Source organism: Haplochromis burtoni, unplaced genomic scaffold (assembly GCF_018398535.1).
Source record: "Haplochromis burtoni strain Fernald_Lab_line unplaced genomic scaffold, NCSU_Asbu1 Contig_296, whole genome shotgun sequence".
Classification (NCBI taxonomy): Eukaryota; Metazoa; Chordata; class Actinopteri; order Cichliformes; family Cichlidae; genus Haplochromis; species Haplochromis burtoni.
In genome coordinates, this window is record NW_024582657.1 from 106322 (window position 1) to 128463 (window position 22142).

At 39.4% G+C, this 22142-nt stretch overlaps 1 protein-coding gene and 1 long non-coding RNA gene across 3 annotated transcripts; one reads left to right on the plus strand and one right to left on the minus strand.

Moving 5' to 3' along the window:
* Window positions 1-1469: 1469 nt before the first annotated feature.
* LOC121815773 lies at window positions 1470-9705 on the minus strand. Its single transcript, XR_006055348.1, has 2 exons — window positions 9211-9705; window positions 1470-1738 (listed from the first exon to the last, which is right to left on the minus strand). It is a non-coding gene; the product is annotated as an uncharacterized LOC121815773 (long non-coding RNA).
* Window positions 9706-15740: 6035 nt separating this feature from the next.
* Window positions 15741-21770, plus strand: cxcl12a (chemokine (C-X-C motif) ligand 12a (stromal cell-derived factor 1)). 2 transcript variants are annotated; one of them, XM_005940681.2, is made up of 4 exons: window positions 15741-15881; window positions 17500-17617; window positions 18559-18642; window positions 20295-21770. In XM_005940681.2, exons 1-4 carry the CDS (start codon window positions 15815-15817, stop codon window positions 20320-20322), a joined length of 297 nt encoding a protein of 98 aa, XP_005940743.1. In that variant the 5' UTR covers window positions 15741-15814; the 3' UTR covers window positions 20323-21770. The 2 variants fall into 2 exon arrangements, with proteins under 2 accessions (XP_005940743.1, XP_042083954.1); XM_042228020.1 differs by lacking the exon at window positions 20295-21770 and having other exon boundaries at window positions 18559-18646.
* The last annotated feature ends 372 nt before the right edge of the window (window positions 21771-22142 follow it).

The window sequence follows — 22142 nt, forward strand, 5'->3', positions numbered from 1 at the left end:
TGAATTTCACCTGCCTTAAAGAAATCTCCTTGTTTTCAAAAGTGAGTTTTCCAAATGATATGAACACCTGATGTCTTTTAATATTTCCTCTGCTCTTCATCGGGTTATGGTTGGCAGATGATGTGCGATTCAGCAAAGCCAGCCTGACGCCCTGAGTTTTAAAATGTAAGAGCAATAAACAAAAACTTAAAAGCCAACAGGTACAGAGGATTAGCAAATTTGACAACCTAAACAACACTTACACACAAGCTCAGCAGGGAAATGATCCAATGGCTTTGTTTTGCTTTGGGGAGGGATTTTGCTGGTATGTTTTGGGTACACTTGTCCCCTCAGAAAAAAGGTTTACTGCACATCAAAGTGTTTTAGACAATCCCCCTTTTCTGTGATGAAATATTTCTATCATAATAGAAATGTCCTTTACCAACATGACAATCACCCCTTTCACTCAAGGGTAACCCAAAGGTTTAGGAAAATGTGCAAATTAGATGATGTGGCTTTGGCAGCCTGTATGAAAGAGTGATGTTGGACCAATGTGCCAGACAGTGCAATTGATTCCAGTATCTGTAAAACATAAGAGAATTGTTTTTGATGGTATTCCATCCCTTAAGTAGAGCTCAAAAGGCATGTAGTATAAGCACCGTTGCACGCTGAAACTGCTTTGGCAGGCACTTAGTGGTTTTCCTTTAATTTGTCAACTTTAACACATGCACTCTTAAATCCTCCTTACGTGCCAAATTACAGCTGCATCTAGAAGATCACTGATTAAATCATAATGACCTTTTTCAGCATTTGTTACAGGTGTGCAAAACTTTCTCTCAGTACAAGAATTGAAGTTGACATTTCAGAAAACACATTGACAGTTAGCCACAATTAACCAGACAAATAAGCTAAGTACTCATGGATTGTGTTATTTAGTCACATATTACTATTTGTATAATGATACACTAACGTGACAGTTGTCAAGGTTAATGGGGAGATTGGAAGATTCACTGTTTATTTACAGTGAATAAATATATTTGCAGACACAATGCAAAAAGGGAATAATGCTCCAAGGGGTCAAGGGAGGGAATCCACTCATCCTATATTTACAGGTAAAACTCTCTCTCTCTCTCAAACTCGGGGTTTTGGTTCACCACACACCACGGAGGGAAATCCAGGGATCTATGCAGAGGAAATACACAGTCAGAATGAGCTCATCTGGAACAGGTGGTTGATTATTGCAGTTGCGTTCGGCCTTAGGTGGGAACCACCTGCCTATGAACACAGACACAAACAAACGAGCACAGATAGAGAAGAGAGGAGAGAGAGAAAACTAAAGGAGACAGACAAAGAAAGCAAACCTGGAGCAGACAGCCAGAGAGGACTGAAGGACCATGACAACAATGTTCTCATAGCAACTTTTATATGTAATAATTCTTAGCTTTATAATTGAACTTATTTAAAACAGTTAAAGCTTTTTTTCTAGAACGCTATTCTCCTTAATTTCAGCATAAACATAAGATTTATAGGATACTTTTATAATAAAAATACAATAACTTTCCTCTGATGCTTCTGTTGACCTAAATGAAAATGGAAGGTTTAATTCGATATCACATACCACATTTTGGGAAAAAATTTGCAGCTGCCAAGTTATCTCGATGCTGCACCTTGTCCAAATTTCACGGTCGCTTTGGTTGATGAAGGTCGAATAACGATATATGCTTGCGGTCCTCACCTCTAACACTTTGGCCTCTGGCAGCTGAAAAAGATGAATGATTGATCCAAACATGATGTGGGATTACAACTGAAGGTTTGCCGTCAGCACTTCTGAGCTTTGGCATCTTGACTGAACGCTGCCATAAAAGAGGTGTACTTTCTTCCTTACTTAAAGTTAGAATAAAATATAATACACCATAGCTGACGCAGTTAAAATGGCAAAGCAAACATTACACATTTAAATAATCACTTAAGCACAAGAGGAAAAGAAAGCAAACAGAGCAAAAGAAATGACGGGTTTCACTCATTCTCTTTAGTAACATACATGCAGACATTATTTTTTAACAGTTACAGCATTGATGCTTGCAGACAGCCCCTCCTTTCCTTACACACACTCCAACATGTGCCAGACATGCGCTTACTAACGCACAGGTCATGGATTGTCTTATAAAAACACGTGTTAACTGATTTGTCACATGCAGAATAAAAACACAGCGAGAAATGATTGCAAAGCCTTTTTTATGCAGTCAATTTTTCTTGGCTTTTTTTTTTTCAGGACAAAAAGCAGTTTATCAGCATCGTAACACAAACAGAGCGAGCTTGATTAGAAATGATTGGCCAAGCACACTGCTTCACATCATAAACTGCGGCATACTTTATTAATGAGTCTGTGAGCGTTCCCATTTTATGTTGAGCATAATAATTGCAATTAGTGTTTGACAAAATGTTTATTTTCTTTTGAATATGCGTCACAGTACAAATTGCAGCTGTTGTTTCTAGAAAGCAACTTTTCACTGATAAGTGGGAAACAGGCAATCAGATAGAGGGACCTTTTTTTTTTAATGGTGTCCTAGTTTATTCATGTGATGAGCAACTGTTTCCACCCTTTTTTGCCTTTTTAAGTTGGAACTCTTGATGTAGATCATCGCCCACGCTTGGCGGAGGCCACATGCAAAGAGAAACAAACAATTCTGTTTTAGGTGAAAAACAGAAGATTTGTTCCACAAATTGACCCTGTGTTTGGGATGCTTCCCTTAGGAATCCATGACCACAGCCTAAACGAAAGCCAGACAGATAAATTCACAGCAAGCATTTGTTCCTGAGACACACACAGACACACACACGCATACACACACATCTATCTAGGTGACACAAGTGTTTGGTTTAAACTACCACTAGAAGAACATAGTTACTTATGTACAGAAACCAAAGTTTTGGTCTCCTGCAGAGCCCATTTAACCAGCATCACTAAGCAATGAGCTAGGTTTATATGTCTGATTCCAGCCTCAATCTTTATCTGTGTGAAGGCTACATTTTGATGGCATTTGTCTTAAAGAACCTCGTTTACAGTATAAGCATTAACCACTTGAGTGGAGTGCATGTAACTGAGAGAACAAGGTGGGACAGGAAACCAGCCTAATCCAACAGGATCACTCCATTAAGCCACAGACAGATTCAATTAAAGGGAAAAATAATTACCTCTTCCACAATATCATAACACATGCAGACAAAAACAGTCCTGCCTCAGATGCTTAACCACTCACAGCTTGACATGTGGGCAAATATTTGAGCGTGAAAGAACAAACTGAAGTTCGAGCATTGTTTTTTTTTTCATCCTAAAAAAATGTGTGGCCGAGTCCAGCGTGGAGATTCTGATTTCATGGAGGAAAGATCACCTCAATAAGAAACAAATGCTGCCCTCTGTGTTTGTTAGGAGTCGAAACTATCTCCCTCAACGCGAACTGAAGTAGAACGTTAATAGGGTCTAAATTAACATTGTTTAGTTGTCTTCTATGTCTTTCTAAGCAGCCTGGTCCAGCTGCGCAAATATGAACTATTTACCCTCAGGGAGTATCACTAACATATCATACTAGAGCCCTGTGGCAGACGCCCGACAGACATGCCAATCGAAATAGAGTTTAAAACCTAGAAATGAAATGCATGGATGGGACACTTAATATTTCAGAACAGCAGAAACTGCCAAGTAGAGTCTCGACCGCAAACATGGAACCAGAATAAAGGAAGTTTCCTAATTTCTTACAGAAGAAGCCGTCATGCCTTTATCAAAATGATTTTTATGCCTATTCTGATGAAAGAGGGATTTGGTAATTATGGTAAGATTATGAATGGAACTATGACTCCATTCTCCATTGTATGTCCCGTATACTTACAATATAAAGTAATAGCTCCACATCAAGAGCCAAATGAAAATTTATCTGTAGAAATATAAAGCTACAGCCAGAAGCTTTTTGTAATAAGTAGAAACAGTCAACTAGGGATTTACTGATCCATGGCCCCCAGCAAAATTAAGTTTGTTTTTAATTTTTTATCTGATTTAAACAGACAACATTGTGACCTGCAGTGTGAAAAGAGATCCGGTAAAAGAGAGTCTGGAGAGGTGGCGTCATGAGTGAAAGTCAGCAGAAGCCTGTGTGTAAATGAGAGGTGAAAGGAGTAGATACCTGACGTAAATACCTGGGATCAACCATCCAAAACGACGGGCATTGCACAAGCGAGGTGAAGAAAAGAGTGCAGACGGGGTGGAGTGGGGGGAGATGAGTGTCAAGGGAGATGTGTGGCAGAAGGATAGCAGCAAGTGAATGAAAGGAAAGGTTTACAAGGTGGTAGTGAGCCCTGCTATGATGTATGCTTTGGCGATTGTGACACTAACAAAAAGGAGATGTGGCTGAGGAACAGCTCAGGTTGCTCAGGTTGGAGCCAAAATCAGAGAGGAACGGCTGGGGCGGTTTGGATATATGCAGAGACGGGATCGTGTATGTATTAAACAAAGGGTGTTGAATCTGTAGCTGTCAGGCAGGAGGAAAAGAGAAAGACCACATGGATAATTCATGGATGCATTGAAGGAGGACATGCAGAGGATTGGTGTGACAGAGGAGGATGCAAGCGATAGGGTGAGACGGAGACAGATGATCTGCTTTGGCCATTTCTAAATGGAGAAGCCAAAAGAAAAAAGAAAGAAGATGATTAAACAAACATAAAATTAGGCAGCTACCGAGGTGTATAAAGGTGAACTATGTTACTTTTGGACAGAGTCAGAGCTGCTCTTTTCTGCTGCTTCCAGTCCTTTAGTCAAGCCAACTTGCTGCTGGCTGCAGGATCATAGTTGACGGATAGCAGGTCTTCTCATTTGACTCTTAGCAATAATGAGTACAAGGAGATTACCCAAACACAAATGTTCACATTATAATTTCAGGTTTAATTAACACACTCAATCATTACAGTGTTGCAAACACCAGAGATCCCATTTAACAACCAGTCTCTACTTGCTAAGAAACACAGCAGATAATTAACCATTCACCCATGTAGCTCTGTGTTATTTCATTTGGTCACATATAGAGTCACAGGCCTGCACCACAGTTCAAAAGCTTCTTTTATCTCTGTTTAATCCTTTTACAACTACTATATGTGTTAAAATTCGACAGAAAAAAAGTCGGTTCTACCCCCTCTTCCTCTAGCCTTAATTTCCTCTCATGTTATCAGATTTTTATAAGGTTTAAGATAGCTTCTTACTAACCAGAAGCCCCCTGTGGGTCCCCAGGTCTGGCCAGGCCAACAGACAGCAGGTAGTCAATAAAGGCTCACTTTATGGTGGTCTATTGGAGGCCTGGGAAGAAGACATCTCTTATCAAAATCACAGCACGACACAGACCTGCTAACCAGCCTCTGATAAGAGTGATTTAGCACGAGGAGAGGAAAAGCAGCAGGTTGAAAGGATCACAGTAAAATATAGAAAGGAAGTCATGCATCAAGGAGACAGTTTAGCACAGAGGGTTGTATTTAGGTACTAAATTCTAACCTGCAATTTTTTAAATTGCCACATGTTAATGATGCAAGTTTGGCTTGTCCATTGAAACAAACCAAATGCTGCTCCCATTCCTAATTATTATTTAAATGTTGAGGCCTGCTGTGATTGCTAGGGAGGTCTGGAAAGCAGACATTTTAATGCATGTATATTCACAGCAGGGTGCCTTGTAGTAAACCCTTCACATGTTTGCTGGCCCACGCTTTTAAAGCGCAGTTAAGATTTGCAGAAAACCCCCAGAATTAGAGCCATATAGCTCCAAGTCTCAGCTTTTGTACCTGAGTGTGTTTGTAAGTCATGTTGCTCTCTGTCATTGCCACATAATAAAGGCAAAAGTGGCTCATGCTTATATGATCATTACTGAGTGTTATGACCAAAAAAACCCCAAAGAGTACAAGCTCTCTAAAGTGGTGTGAGATGGAGGCTAAGCAGAGGTTTCTTTCTCTTCTGATTGGTCTCTGTATTTTTATTCTCTGTGTCCTCTTTAATTGGATTCGAGGGAAAGCCACAGCTGCTGAATAGCTGCCACAGCAGCACACAGAAAGAAAGACATACAGTTTCAGTCAAAGTGGGCTCGCATTTCAACGGCCAGCCAACATCTGAACAGTGGATTATCACTGCTTTTGGACCGCTGTGCACCTCCTGAATGGCCTTGATTCCCTGGTAATGGCACCCATACATTTGTAAAGTAAGGAAGTGAAAGACCAAGTCGAAAAAGAAGAAAGGGGAGAACCTTATTTCACATTCACCTCCCGAAAACCTTTTCACTGCACATACAGCGCTCAGACACAAAGCTGCTTTTGTCTGAAGAGTCTGGGGTTAACAGAGACTTGTTAGGGTACAGAAACAAAGCCACTGGGAACCTCTGTGCACACAAATATAAATCAGTTTATATTAAATAAATAAAAACTCATAATGACAAAACATTTTTTGTTTCCGTCGAAGGCTTTTCTCATTGTTTTTTAAACAAACAGAGTGGATGTTGTGACATAAACAGATACTCTACAATAGATACTTAAAATCTGTGTGGGAACGGCTCTGTTCTCTTTTTTTTCCATCAGTTTGTGCAGCTAACAATAGCTTTGGCAGTGCTACATGATTGAACCGTTCTGTGTTTATGCAGTTGTCATACAGCAAAACCGGGAAAACACGCTAATAGAAGTAACTTCACAAAGAGGGCAGAAAAACACGAAAGTCTATCTCAGTTGTAAGCTAATTCTAATTCCAGACTCGCATAATTGTTGTGAATTCGATTAGAATTTTAAAAAAGCCTCTCTTGGTTCCACTTCATACGCTCACATAGTCCTCAAATGCGTGGACCTTTTAACAGATGGACTATTTGTGCAATGAGAAAAACCATCGCTCGGTTCTGTGCAGTCAAAAGGCTTTTACAGGAGTGTGAAGTCATTGTCGCTGCAGAACAATTTAGAGAAGATGGATGAGGAAAAGAGAGGAAAGGGGGAGAAGAGAAGAGGTATATTTGTGAACAAGCTGCTAAGCCATGTAAACCACACAATATTGGTCTTTTTTCCCTCACCGTGAAAAAATAGCCTAGAGAGGAACAACAGAGACGTTAGAGCTTTTTGGGACGTCCCGCTGCGGGTTTGGCAAGTCACAAGCTTAAATTGGACTATATTTTTCATCTGTCATTTGTTCCTTTGTATGGTGCTGGCATCTTATTTCACTGACACCCTATAGCCTTTTTTTGTTTTCATTCAGGAGTGGTGAGGGATCTTCAGAGTGTGTAATCCTGTTGCTGTTCCTGCTGCAGAAACAAATTAACTCCCAATGAAAGTTTTCTGTTATACGCAGTGTTTAGCAACACCTGCCTGAACACCGATTCTTTAATGCATGTGTGTAACAGGCGAGCACTTTATGACTTTTGAAAGCAAAAAACAACAGTCAGGCTTGCAGAGGTGCTCAGACCACATGTTGAGAAACCCGAAAAGAGCACTTGTAACAGCTGATGTGCCTACTTAAAAGACCCCATAATCAGATTACATGTATGTGATGCTTTTGCAGCTTTGTAAGACAGCCCTCCTTATGCAATTGTGTTTTTATGGTTGTTGTTGTTGTTGTTTTTTAGAAGATATGACATATGTTATCTGATAAAACACTTACATTAGATAAATCATAGTGATGATTTTTTATTATTAAGAAGAAAAAACTGAATATGCTACCGCACTTTCACACAAAAGATGCTGAGTAATCCTGACCTAAATTTTTGACCTACTCTGAAAAGTCCATTAGGAAATGCATAAAAAAAATGATCATACTCTAAGTATATATGTGTAAATCCTATTAAAGACATCCCTTCGATGTCTTCTGCTTGCAGGATTTTGGATTTCCTTCCACTTCATGACAATAGCATGTTGGGCTACAATAAACAAAAATTAATCACTTTCATTTTGCTTTCATTTACTGGAATATCTTGCGGAAAAAATAAAATAATGACATAATCTATTTGGTTCCAAAACATCTGGAGTTTTTCATGCTCATAAAATGAAAGTGGGAGATTTTGAGATTGAAATGATGTAGCTTCATAAATATGCAGAATTTGTAGTTTATGGACAAGATTTTTGGAATATAAATATTTGTGATTTCCACTTGTAGTCTTCTTGCGGCGCTACAAGCTTTCACAGTAGGGATTCTCACGACAATTGCATAGCAGGTATAAGAGAGAGAAACATAAGCTGGGATATTTGCTGTTCCCATTAAAATTCCTGTTTAAACATACAGAAATTTGTATTTACTATATGGTGCACTAATAAAACATAAAAAGCCATAATTTGCATCAAGAAATAACATTATTTATTAGACTGTAAACAACCACAATACCCTAATTAGACACCTTGCACCTTAATAATGGTCTAATTCAAAGCCATGTATAATTTCTTTATAGCCCAAATAACCACACTTAACCAGTATTTTACCAAATTACTTTGGATTTAGCCCTAAATCCAAAGTAATTTGGTAAAACACTGAGCTCAGATAACAAGAATCCTGCATATTTTTCATTTTCTTAGACATTTGTTGCTTATTAGATAGAAAACTAAAGTCAAAGCACATAAGAAAATATTGTGCATACCCTCTGCAGAGTGGGTTTTGTTCAGAGTGCTGTGGAGTGTGTAGGCGATACTTCCTTCATGCTTGTACTCCCATACAGGTTAAGACCTGTCACAATTCAATCCCAGTGGGGTAATATTAGCCTAATAGTAGCCCAGGAAAGCAGCCAGGATGCTGATTTTCCATCATTAGAAGCTCGTTAGACTTTCTTAGAACGTAATTTTCAAAACATTACATCAGAACTGTACTGTAAAATGCAGACCTAACAAATGCAGTTCAATTGTATAATTTTGTCTAAGCATTGTATTATACCAAAAGCACTCGCAGACAGCCATGGCCAAGAGTTTAGCTGTAAAGAGAAATGATAACAGATAAAGTACAGCATTAACGTGTGCATCTATAGTTGCTGAAAAGGTTGAAATTCCTAAAAATTATATGGCACAATTTCTCTAAAGCACTCACCGATGACAAGAGGCAGCTAAAAATAAAGATTTCTGGACTTGTCATTCCTTTAGCTTTGCCTCACTGATTAAGATAGCACATTTCATATTTTACACAAGTAACGGGTGTGAATCCCAGTGAGGAAATACCAATCAGATCAGAAGCTGTTTTTGAGTTATGGTAACCTTAGTTTTGTGGAGAGATGTCCCGAGGATGGATTTAGACTCAGTCTGCATTGCCTAACCTGCAGGAAAGAGTCCACTCTTCCTCTGCTGCACCTCCACGCTGTGGTGAGTTAATGAGGAACAGAGCGTGGTAACATTCACTAATAAAAGCCAGCTCTGGAAAACGGGGCTTCAGCTGGCTGCTCATTTTTCTCCTGCACCTCTTGTTACTTTGTCTTTCCTCTGCATCATCTGTTCCCCTCCTCTGCTCCTCTCTCTTGTTACCTGTTGTTGACCGTGCTTCTCGGTTACCTTTTCTACCATTCTTATCATTTGCATCCGGTATTCATCTGCCACCTACTCAGAGAACATTTGTGACGTATGCACGCTGCTGTTAGTGAGCCCACAGGAGGCACACGGCCTATTAAGAATACCAGAGTAGCAGAGGCAAATACCTTCAGGCCAAACAACCAGCATGTCAAACACGTCGCACACATAATCACAATTATCCAGGAACGTTTAGAACTCCACGGCTCTGTCTACATCCTAACATTGCACACAATCTATTTTTAATATTGTTACATACATTCGTGTGTCGTTTTGTGCCTTTTTATTTATACCCATGTGATTATATGTCCATGCACATGCAAGCGGACACCTAATCCCCTTCATGTTCATTTATGCCTTCATGAAAAATCACCTTCCATTTCCCGGCTGGTGGATTACTTCAAAGCCGCCAAGCAGGATGAATAACATGTAACAATATCTCGTATTTGTCCATGTGAAATAGGACAAGATACTCTGTCTTCGCTTCTCTGCTGGTTCCATTTCCTCAGTCTGATTAATAGGTTTTTGATTGCAGCTACAGCCCCGAGCCCGAGAACACAGAGCTCCATGGCTGCTCACTATTATAGCCTCCTAAGTTACACAGAGAACACATAAAAGTGACAGTTATGTTAAGCTGCTCTGTCGTTTTGACTGACAGCTGTAGCCTTAACTCTCCCTTTAAATGCTGCTTAAGTGTTTTATATAGTGACCTGTGCATGCAAAAGCAGTAAAGAGACAGCAGCTGCAGTGTTACAGCTCAGCAGAGGACTGACAATAGAAGTACCTTGGGGGGTTGTCCAAGAAGAAGTGGCGAAAGGAAAGGGGGGAAAGTACTTTCTTTAAAACTATGCTACGATTCCTCGATAATTGTAGTGCAGGAAATGTGATATGTCCAGTGCACTTACCAAATTAAAATCATGCACGGGAGACTGGAGGCTGCAGGTTGTTCCACAGGTAATTATTTTCAGCCTGGACGATGTGCAGGTTTGCTTGGCAGGTAGACAAAATTGTGTTTTCTTTGTTCAGCCAATATCATGTTTCTCAGTCTTCTCATTAGCTCCTGATGAATTTCTGATATGAAGTCCAAACATGTAAAAGCATCTCTCTGGGAGCCGTGGGGAAGTGGATAGTTTTAGATCATACTGTCAGAGTAGAATGAAAAATCTGCTAACTTTAGGGAGCTGAATGCTTTTTCAGCCCTGGACATTTCAAGGATTAGCATTGTAGCGCTGTTGCATATTTAGGATAAACATGATTACTTTTTTGCAGAATGAACAGTAATAAAGGGAAAAGCAGTGATTTGTAAACTTATAGCTTGGCATACACAACTGTGGTAATGAAATATAAGCTGCAAAAACTCAAACAAGTACAACTGCATCTTGTGTTACTTTAAGACAATGCATCACACATATTTTTAGATCAATGCTTTGGTCTTTTTATTGTAGTTAAGCAGCCACCTTTGTGTTCACTCAGTTTCAGCCTATGCTAGACTACTTTACAGATCAGGCTAGACTGACTTTTTGCTCTTTCTGACACTTATTCAACTCTTTCAGCATCTCTCAGAAACCTTAGAGTACGGAGACCTATGGCTGCTTGATGACAGACAGAATCAGTGTAGTCAGCAACACTTGTGCTGTATAACACACAGGAATGGATGAATAATGAAATATTAACTGACTCCATGTGTCCTCTAAGCCATTTTTATCACAGAAATGGATCAAGTTTAAGGACGAGCCAAAAACATCAGCTTTGTGAGGATACACTGACTAATGAAGGAGCCAAAGAGGATAAAAAGAAATGAAGGGGGAAAAACAAGGGGGCTAAATAAGGGAACATGTGTCAGTGTCTTTGTCAAGAATTAAACATGTGGCTGGGGCTGAAGCACAGGGCATATTGTTTGTGTTGTGGTTTTCAGTTTTGGTGACAAAGTAAACTGCAGGAGCTTTCGATTGTGAGAAAAAGTGTATCTGGGTCTGTGTAACTGCCCTGGTATTTAATGTGTGTCTATGTACAGTTGCAACACAGTAACAGTTAGCTGGACAAATGAGTCTATATACAAGTTTGTAGTTCAATGACTCCAACGTACGCAGAGTTGAGAAACTACAATAAAAGGAACAAAATACACACTGATCTCTTTAACAGGTCAGACAAAAGCTAAAACTTTGGTGACTTATCTTTATCGCATTTTGTGAGAGTGAGTCACAAATCTCTTTGACCCATCAAAAAAACCTGCTTAAAGAGAAAAAGAATTAAGCCACATTTCTTCAATTTACAAAACCGTGACCTCATGAAACCATATATCATCACTCTCGACTTCAAAAAAGCAGAACCGGCAGCGTTACCCTGAACGCTAATGGGTCCCTGAGCTGTTTCTCTGCTCCTCCTGGGGAACATCACACAAGCAGCTGACGGATTTTTGTTCTCGCGGCCGGACACCACCAGGTGTCAAACTATGGATCCACCACCAAGTTGCTCCACACCAGCTGTGGCTCATGTGCCCTTTTCTGGCATAAATTCACAGCTGAAACTATAAAAACTAGCACAACTGACATTTACTTCATCCATTTAATGTCAATTGAGCTTTTCTTTTGTTATTCTAGAGGGAAAAAAAACACATCTACTCTATCTCAGCAATGCAAAACCCATTCTATTGTTACTTAATAATAGGAAAGTCATGTCTGGTGTCTTGGCGACAGTTACATTTATTTCTTTTTTGTACTGCAGAATCATGTTTTGTTTGTTGCGAAAAAGAAAAATGTAAGTAGTTTTGTTCATGACAGCACTGTGACGCACTTAGAATTTTGTGCGGTTCTCAAACTATTTTGGATGACGATATAAATGATAAATATCGACACTGATTGTTTACGATTTGAAGCAAGAAAACAGAGAGAATTAATTAGCAGACGAAGGGAGGAAGCTCTTTACACAGTGAAGAAGAGATGGAACAAACATGAGGATTATGCTTAGAAGAAAATAGTGAAATTGTGCAATTTTATTTGAGTGGATCTTTTATTAGTTTGGATAAAATGAAGCAGAAAACCTCTCTTTTTGCGCTTTTAGAAGATCTTACCAGTGGTAATAAAGCCATTGTCCAGAGCATTGTTTCCCATTGATTCAACATCTATTGCTAAAGACTTTGTCGACAGCCCATTGAGGTGGTCCATATGGTGGTAAGGAGGCACCGGGCTCGTGACTTTCTGGAGGACATAGAGAAAACCAGACAAAAGGCTGAGCCAGCAGGCCCTCAGCCTCACAGAGCCTCAATGGACCACTGGAGGATTCCCTACTGGGGCTAGCTGCCTGTACGTTCTCAAACCAGTCTGATCTATGGAAACTGGCAACCCCACCATAATACGTTCAGCCATCCATACTTCAGCCCCCTTGCACCACATGGTCTCTTTTTAAAGGTGAATAATGGTAGAGGAATGTTTAACAATCTAGTGGCATGTGACAGACTTGCATTTTTCCTACTTATCATCAACAGCATACAGACCCCTTTTAAACGAGTATGTTTAAACATTTGTTCTGTAAGTGTTATGCTGATGAGACTAGAGATCAGGAGATTCGGCACAGTAGGCGAGGAATAAACAGTGTGTATGTATGTGAAGTAGGGATAAGTATGTAAACTGTATTTAGACATTTATGAGACATGTGACATTTTCAAGGCTTCAAAAAAACAAAAACTCTGGAGGACACCTGCCTTCACAACTTCAGAGAAAAACCTTAACTGTTCCATCTTACCTTATTCTTTGAGAGTACAGTAAGATACGACTCACGAAGAGAGCAGATGGACCCCTACAGTGAGACCTCCCAAACCAGACAGATGGGCTACAGAAGACTATGCTGCAACTCAAAGTTACTGGATGCTGGACAGGTGTGAATAACACATAGCAGGTAGACATGTGTGTGCATTATATACAAACCACTATCGACCACTATAGCCATCAGAGGTAGAGCGCGGCGTTCACCAATTGGAAGGTCAGGACAGATTGGAGCAAATCGAAGAATCCTTGGGCAACATCCTGAACATCCTGTGAGTGTAAACGTGTGAGCTTTAGACAAGTTTAGAAACAAAAGTGCATTGAGTGCTCAGAGTAAAAAAACCCTATATAACTATCAGCCCATTTATCATTTACAATCATGCGAATCAATGACCCCAGAAATGTGAGACTTTTTTTCTGTTTCATTTTTAGAAAACGTACCCTAATAAGGGTTTCTATAAACATTTGCATATGCTGAGAAAAAAAAGAAAAGTTTCATTTCGGGAAAACACAGCCAGATAATGTGAAAAAAACAAAACAATTGGGCAGATGTTCTGCCAAATCTGCTTATGTAACCACACTATTATAGTCCATTCACCTCTGGCCAAGAAAGTAAATCTTGCTTACTATTGAGAAACGTCTGAATACTTGAATGTGCTTTGACTTCTCTCCCATGACATGTCACAGGTTGCCCCCCACTGACAGCCTGAACTATGCGCATAGACCGAGTAGATGTGAGAGCATGTGTATGTACTTGTGCTTGAGACAAATGACTCCCATTTGCCTGTGTGCTTGCGCAAACCCCGCTGCACACGTTTGCTGTTTGTGCAGGCTCACAGGAAAGTGCAGTGAAGTGAGCATAACCTGTAGATTGTAGCGACATGTCAGGCATCCTGTGTGAGAACAAGCAAGGTTGATGAGGTGAGCACTTTGATCTGAAACTCTTCACTCCAAGCTGAGAGGACGCTTACTGAAATATCATGGCCTTCGTGCAACGCTCTTTACTTTTTGCCTACTCTGTCTTTCTAACATGCACTCTTGGAGTTAGCCTTTGTGGCCTGTGAGAGAAGTCAATATGTCCTTTCAGCTGTCAGCTAATTTTACCCTCCGTGCGTCTCCTCCCGTGCGTCTGGTATCCATGGCTTCATTCATCATGAGATCCAAAACACAGACAGCCTGCAACAAATCTAACAAAAATGTCTCAGAATTATGAACAAACAGGTTTACAAAAAGGGTAAGTATTGGTTATGTCAGGACTTTATTGTCACAAACACTTTGGTCATAAAGCAGATCTTGCCAACACAACAGAGGAATTGTCCTTTTTACTTACGATACCGGCTAGAGAGTTAAAACAAGCGCAAAACAAAGTTATTCTCCTTGAACAACCATCTTCTATTCCTCGCTCATTTTCATGATAAAGTGTGCTGTCAGCAGGTGGTTTGCTTTCCCACAGTTGGTGTGATGAGAGGATATGTCTGCAATAACTGAAAAAAGAAAGAATAGAAAATACAAAACCAACCACTTAGTCACATTATTCATGTTGCTCTGAGATTCTGAAAAAAATGTCTCAAAACACAACCTCAGTCTGTGTAAATATAAGCTTTGGTTGTCTGCAGTTTCTATTTACTTAGTGGAATTGCATGGAGTTCAGTTGTGTGTATTTAACTTAAACAATCTAAAAAGGTAATTATGGTGTTAACGCATTAGTATAAGGTATCATTTGATGAACATGTGAATAGGAATAAATTTCTCAGATCTAGGCGTATACACCCACACATTCTCCAAAAGGCCAAAAGTGTTGTATGCTCTTTCTACACCACATTTTTTACTTTTGGAAACATTAGTGTATAGTCACGCAAATTCTTCCCACTTTTATTTATGTAGGGTCAGTAAAGTCCCTGCGATGACCAGTTATAACATGAAAAACCAAGAAGCATGAAAAAAGCATGCACAAAAAAATGTTTCTCTTTCTTCTCAGCAGCAGCTTTAAGGACAGTGCAGAAGAAATCGTGCCAATTGCTTGAAGGTACACTTTGGATCCTACCCGTATTTTTTAGGAAATAAGTGAACAGCTACCAATCAGTTTACTGCCAAATCTTCTGACATGTAAAAAAAAAAAACGAAAAAAAAAAACACTTTCATTAAACACTTTCGTCAGAGGCATGTGCACACTTGCGCGCGCCTGGGGGTCTATCGTGCATTAATAGGCTGTATCTGAAAAGCCTCCTAAAACACCGGAAATAATAAATATCTCCTACAAAATAAAATCACGACAAAGTAATTAATATAACATTTAACACAGATCTATTAAAACGACGGCTCATCTATGACGTGTTTTTTTGTTACAATTTGACGCCTTATTACTTCATAAATATCCGTTAAAGTAAAAAACGGATCCTTGGTGACCGGAAACACCATTTCTTTATGGTAGCTTGACGCAGTGGTGCCTAATTTAACACTCCGCCGGTGCCCCGTCTGTCAGAACTCCTCTGGACTTTACTCTGAGCAGTTTCGGAACTCTTTGACATTAACGCAAAATGGATGTGAAACTACTGGCGGTCGTGGCTGTACTCATGGTGATGATATATGCACCTCCAGCGCAAGGTATGGATTCATTTTCGGGGTTGCTGTTTTATGTTGCTTCAGATTTTGTTTAGACTGTATTGCAGCTGTGATGCGTATTGGAGGGAAGTATCAGCAACATATTTGCTTTTACGCTGTCCACCTGTTGACTTGTCTTGTCTGTAGTCCATTCATTCATCCATTCATCCATCATTTCTTCCGCCTATCCAGACAGCAGGGATAGGCTCCAGACAAGCTGCGACCCTGGATGTCTATAGTATTTCTATAAATAATTATCCCGATAGAGTTCTGCAACTCTATCGGGGTCCAGTACGTCCGCAGTTCTTTTTAAATACTTTTTTTGTTACTAATTATTTTACATTAAATACAGTTACTGTAAATCAGTGTGTATGTATAATATTAGTTGCCAAAAATCTGAGCACGACATCAGATGAGAAATTCCAATTGCATGCACTCGGAGTGCAAATACTGTGGGAAAAAAAGGGGGAAAAAACGTAAATTGGACCTGAGAATTTAAATTTTTATTTACATTTTTTAAAATGCATAAATCTTTCATGCTTTCTTTTTTTCCTTGAAGAAGGGAGAGTGCATTTTTCGCCGTGCGTAAAGCACGGCAGGCTGCACATGTGGCTCTTGCCGTATAGGAATTTCCCCGCTGGATCAGTGATCAGCGTGTGTTTGTCCTTCCCTTTGTTTTCTTTTAATTAGCCACAAATGAAGTCTCTAGAAGCCAAACCTCAGCTAGCCTACGTGGCGACATCAATCACCCAACTTGAAGGTGTTGCGCTCTTTTATCATGGTAATCAGGTGTAAAAAAATAATTAGCATAGTTTAATCCACTGGGGCAGGTTTCACCATCTGTGACTTACAGTCTGCCAGTGTCGCTTTAAAACAATTTACTGACAAGTAAAACAACTGTGTATAAACGGTATTTGGGCTAAAACTAACTTCTATCGGCGCGACTGCTTTATCTATTTCCAACGCCGCTTTTAGACGTAACGAAACGGGGAAAAAAGATTATCTTTATTTTTCCACATTAATCAACTGTGACCATCTCAGTGTAGGAACCTGAAAGCTGAGGCTCCAATGGAAACTGCGCACATCCATCACGCAGGGACCACACAGTACACAATGATGTTTGAAAGAGCTTAGTGTTTGTGGGTGTAAAACCCCCGCTAATAATGTACTCAGTCTCTCTGTTTGCTGTGTGGGATGAGCAGAAACTGGATTTTGTAAAGCTTAAATATGGAATTTTCATCTGTCAGTGTCATTTGTTAGTCCTATTTGGCAGTGTTGACTGTAGGCTTCTCGGCAAGGAAAGAGATAAACAAGTAGAATGGAGGGATAAAAATCAAACGCTTTAAATCCAAAAGACTCTGTATACTTCACTGCAGGGGGCATATTATTTATTTGTTCATAATCAGAGGGCTGGTGCATGCTTACTTTGTGCTTTGATAGGCTAAAGACTTGCTGTATTTTTATCTTATTTGCTGGTGGAATTTGTGATATTGCAATAAGTGTATGTCATTTCATACAGGAATGATATTTCATTTAATCTTATCTGAATTACTGCTTTGTTTAAATTTTGCTTTACTTTAAAATAGTTTTGTTATAGTCAACTTCTCTTTTGCTTTCTCAGCAAAGCCCATCAGCCTGGTGGAGAGATGCTACTGCCGTTCAACAGTCAACACCGTCCCACGAAACTACATCCGAGAACTTAGGTTCATCCACACACCCAACTGCCCCTTCCAAGTGATGTGAGTGTTGTTTTTGACTTCTCCAGGCAGCACGTTTTCTGTCTGGTCCATATAAACGTTAGACAGGTTTCCTCCTAGTTCGGACATTTCTCACCATCAATCTCTGCAGGGTGACAAGCCAGAGAAAGGAATCATGCATGAATGTGTACATACACGCCCCTCAGTCACTCGCTCGCTCATTCACAGAAAACAAGTCGTTCTTTTTGCAACTGGCCCACTGACGCATCCACAGGAAGTGGTCCGTTTGAGTATGAGCGAATGTGAAAAGGTGGTGGAAATTGGATACAGTTTTGTTTTTTAACCAGGAAGCAATAATCGTGGGTTTTGTAACTGGGTTTGCTTCTCATTTGCTTGTCACGCAGCATTTTCTCTTCATACTGTTCATACAACCTTTAGTTGAGATCGCATTCGTCGGCACAGCTTGTGCAGTGCAAATCCATACATGAAAGTGTGTGGCAACATCGGTGAAAAAGGGTCAGTTGTATTAGAACTTCAGAAGCATGGAAAAATAAAATTGCCATATCTTACAAGTTTACTTAAAGAGACATAAAACATGTCTGAAGCTACTTAAAACAAGATCTGTTGCCAAATGAGGCATGGTCCCCCACATGGAGACATATGATATGGTTGTAGCCCATTCTTTAAATAACCACAGGACTATCATGGCTTTAGAAAGTAGCCTGCGCATTGCAATATATTCTAATTTGACCTAACACTAAAGTACCTTAAGGGTCAGTATCTTATCAATATTAATGCATATTAATTTCTGTAGCAGCATCACTTACAAATTAAGGCACTACTGTTAAGAGGTTCGCTGCAAGTATCAAACTAGCAAGTCAGTGTTAATTCAGTCAGTTTGATAACAGTGTGTTAAGATACCCACTGTTAATGATTATGCATAATTCAAGCTTTTATCCTCATCTTATCCTTTTTCTAATCAGTGCCAAGCTGAAGTCAAACAAGGAGGTGTGCGTGAACCCTGAGATCCGGTGGCTGCAGCAGTACCTGAAGAACGCTCTCAACAAGTAAGTATCAGCAAATCCAGCAGATTTTAGTCATGGGGTCATTTTTCTGTAATACACAATCCCGTCTGGCTTTAACAAATCTGTTGGCACAAGTGGGATATACTCACTTACACTCTATAGAAATTTAAAGCAAAGAATCTACAAATCCAAAGGCGCAAATGCGCATTTGGATGTTTACCAATAGACTATTGTGGGAGTAAAAGCTCTCAATTGCCCAATTTATATTGGAACCCAAAGTCAAAACATGCTGGTACATGACCAAGTGGGAGTAGAGCATTTCCACTTTCACATACAAAGTGTGGGTGCATTTAATCTGCTCTTAAGTGCTATTACAGGTTTGTTCCTGGTCATCACTCTTCATACTGGAACAGTCTAGCAAATGCAGTTTAATATATTTACACTATACACTGCACACTTGCATACTGTTTAGAGATTAGGACATTTAGTGCATTAAACGTTACATTGGAGAGTAAAGATAAAGATAATGTTCTAAATTTGTAAAAATAATGTAATATGATGGGATTCGTTGTCACCTTATGCAACTCTGAATTGCACAATCAAGTTAAATTCATACTGAGACTGGTGGCGTTAAAAGTCACTGTCTCCTTCCTTCCCTGAGGAAGCAGACACTTTTCTGAAAAATGTTGGTACAACAAAGTTTATAGAAGGGATCAAGTTGCCATGTCTGTTATTTAAAGAACGAAACAAACCCTGCACTGTGCGATGGAGGCGGATAAAAGAGTTTTTGGAATGTCACATGTGGATTCCCGTCTTTTCATGTAAAGAAAACTAAACGCACTACGGCATTTAATCCAGCTTGTGACATACACACTCAATACACACTGACAGATCCGCCCACAGTCTAGCAGTCAGACGGCCTGTCTCAAGGATGACTGTGGAGCCCTCGGGTTGATGAGGCGTGAACAGCCCTCTGCATAACAAAATAGCGCATGTAGAGTGCATGTTGCTTGTTTACAATCAGTCAGATCTAATGTGTTTCCACTTACACATGCAGTCATAGAGTAGGAGGCATAAACCTGCTTGTAATGTGTAGAAATGCACACAATTATAAGCCATGCGTTACTTTTGTAAACTAAATGATGATTGCCTTTTTGTATCTGACGAGTGTGGCAGATATAATTAAAGAACCCACTGGAGTTCCAAGTGCTTATGCTGTTAATATCCTGTTTATCCTTTGGCATCATCGCCCTGAGACTGCTTCACGTCAGTGCTCTGCAAAATTACATCTTCAGACATAACATTTTCAGAATGGCCCACTAATTGACCGGCCAACTGAAAGTGAATGCAGAAATCAAATTACATTTATTATTGCTAAGATGGTTAGCTCATGATTACAAGTCAAAAACATTTCGGCTTTCTAAACACGAAGCAGCTGTTTTTACTTGATAACCTGGAACTGAAATCAGCCGTGAGTTGTGCCACTGGACTAAATGCTCATTAATTTCCACTTTTGGTGTTTACTACTCACAAGTTACTGTGCATTTATCTTTTGTTGTGTTTTGACACTCTATTATATAGAGTGTCAAATATATAGACCGTGTGAACAGTCAGCACCAAAAAGCCATATGATTCTGACGTTGTAGTTCCCGTGTCTACCTTGTTCTCATGACAAATGTGCTTTTCCCTTCCAGGATGAAGAAAACCAAACAGGGCAACTAAAATGCCTGCAGAAATCCTCCCGAGCCACCGCGGAGGATTTGGACCACATCATCGCAGATATGTAACATGATACCAGATCATGTGTTAAATTGTACAGCACTTACTCTAGCTGACACGCTGCAGCCTTGTGCATGGATTAGCTTCAAAGTCTTCACCATAAACACCATGCTCCTAGCACTGCTGCATCCTTCACCACTTCATTTCACCACTTATAGATTTAACAAAATATTAGTGCAAAGTGCTATTATATCTATGAGTGTATACTTTCCTAACCATAGTGTAAATACTATTTTGTTAATGGACTTTAAAAGTAAAGAGCTATTTTTGGAGATTTTTCCTTTGGCCTCTCCGTTATTTAGGAAAAAAGCAAAGGCCCCACCCAGCGTGAAGGGGCTTAAAGAGGGATGACGTGTCTTAGCTAGAAGGTTTCCTCCATATCAAACTTTATTGAGCATCCCATTTGTGAGGAGCACAGTCTTGTGGTCTGTGGATCAGTTTATTCTGATCATGTTAGATTTCAGATTACACAAATTGATGTATAAGTTCTCCTCTAAAATAAATAATCAGTTTAAGTTAATTGGCACCAAGGAATTTAAGTGAATGCCAGCTGCCCCCCAACTGAAAACCCCTATAAAAATAGCAATACAATGTTTTTGTGATGGAAATTAATGCAGAGAGAGCTGCAGCATTTCCTACAGCTGTTCTGTGGCTGATTATGCGCCTGCGTCTTATTTCTTTCTTCTTTTTTTTGTTGTTCTTTGTAAAAGCTCAACATCTGGTTTCCAAACTGTGTTTTAATGAGCAGCCAATAAGACGAGATTTACCAGAATCATAAAATTGTGTCAGTTACCGAGAAATTGTGAGAAGAAATTGTGACACTGATCAAAATAGCCTCTCAATGTGAATACCACTTCCAAACATGGGTGTGCAAAAAAGGTAATTAAAATAGTAATAAAAACAATTGGTAACACAGAGGGCTGCAGTAGAACAAATACTACCATTACTGGCAATGGATATATGTATATAGATTTGACTACCTACAACTGTCATGCAGATAGAAATGCACTTTATACCTGATGTATTCATGTTTTAGCAAAAAAATGTATTATTACTAACTTTAAACACTACATTCTGTATTTTTCTTTTCTTTTTTTAAAACGGTTTATCGTCCTGTTTCTACTCTTTTGTGATCATTGAATGTGTAACTGAATTTAACTGGTTTGATTTTTTCTTCCACCCTTTTACTCATTTCAATCTCCTCTTCCTATGTAAAATTTATCTCATACAAATGTTTTATTTTTGTACTCTTTTATGCATTTATATTAAATCCAAACATTTAAATGAAGGAACTGTACTCTCACAACTGAGCCATCCAGTGTTGTTTTTTTTAATTTTTTATTATCAAACATGTATACATCTGGTCAGTAAAAAGGAAATCTTTGAAATACTATGGGTGTTTGATTCCTGTACATGTCACAAGTCTCATTGCCACTGATGCACACATACACATTTTTCATTTGAGTGACTCTTATAATCAAATGTAAAGCAAGCTCTACCAGGGCCGACACAGCTGCTGCAGTCTTACAGTACCAGCAGGTCAGAGGCTAAATGTAAGGCTTTGATGAGAGAACATGTGTTTGGCTTTACTCATGAGGGTAAATGAAAGGCAAGGACAATGATCCTGCCAGCTATTTAACTATTAACTCAACAAGCGACTATTAGGAAAGCATTAGCGCTAAAAAGGGTGAACTTTTAACTTCCCACATGGGGCCTTCTTTAAGGCTGAGCGAGGTAGTATATCTAATGTGAGTGTTGTGCTA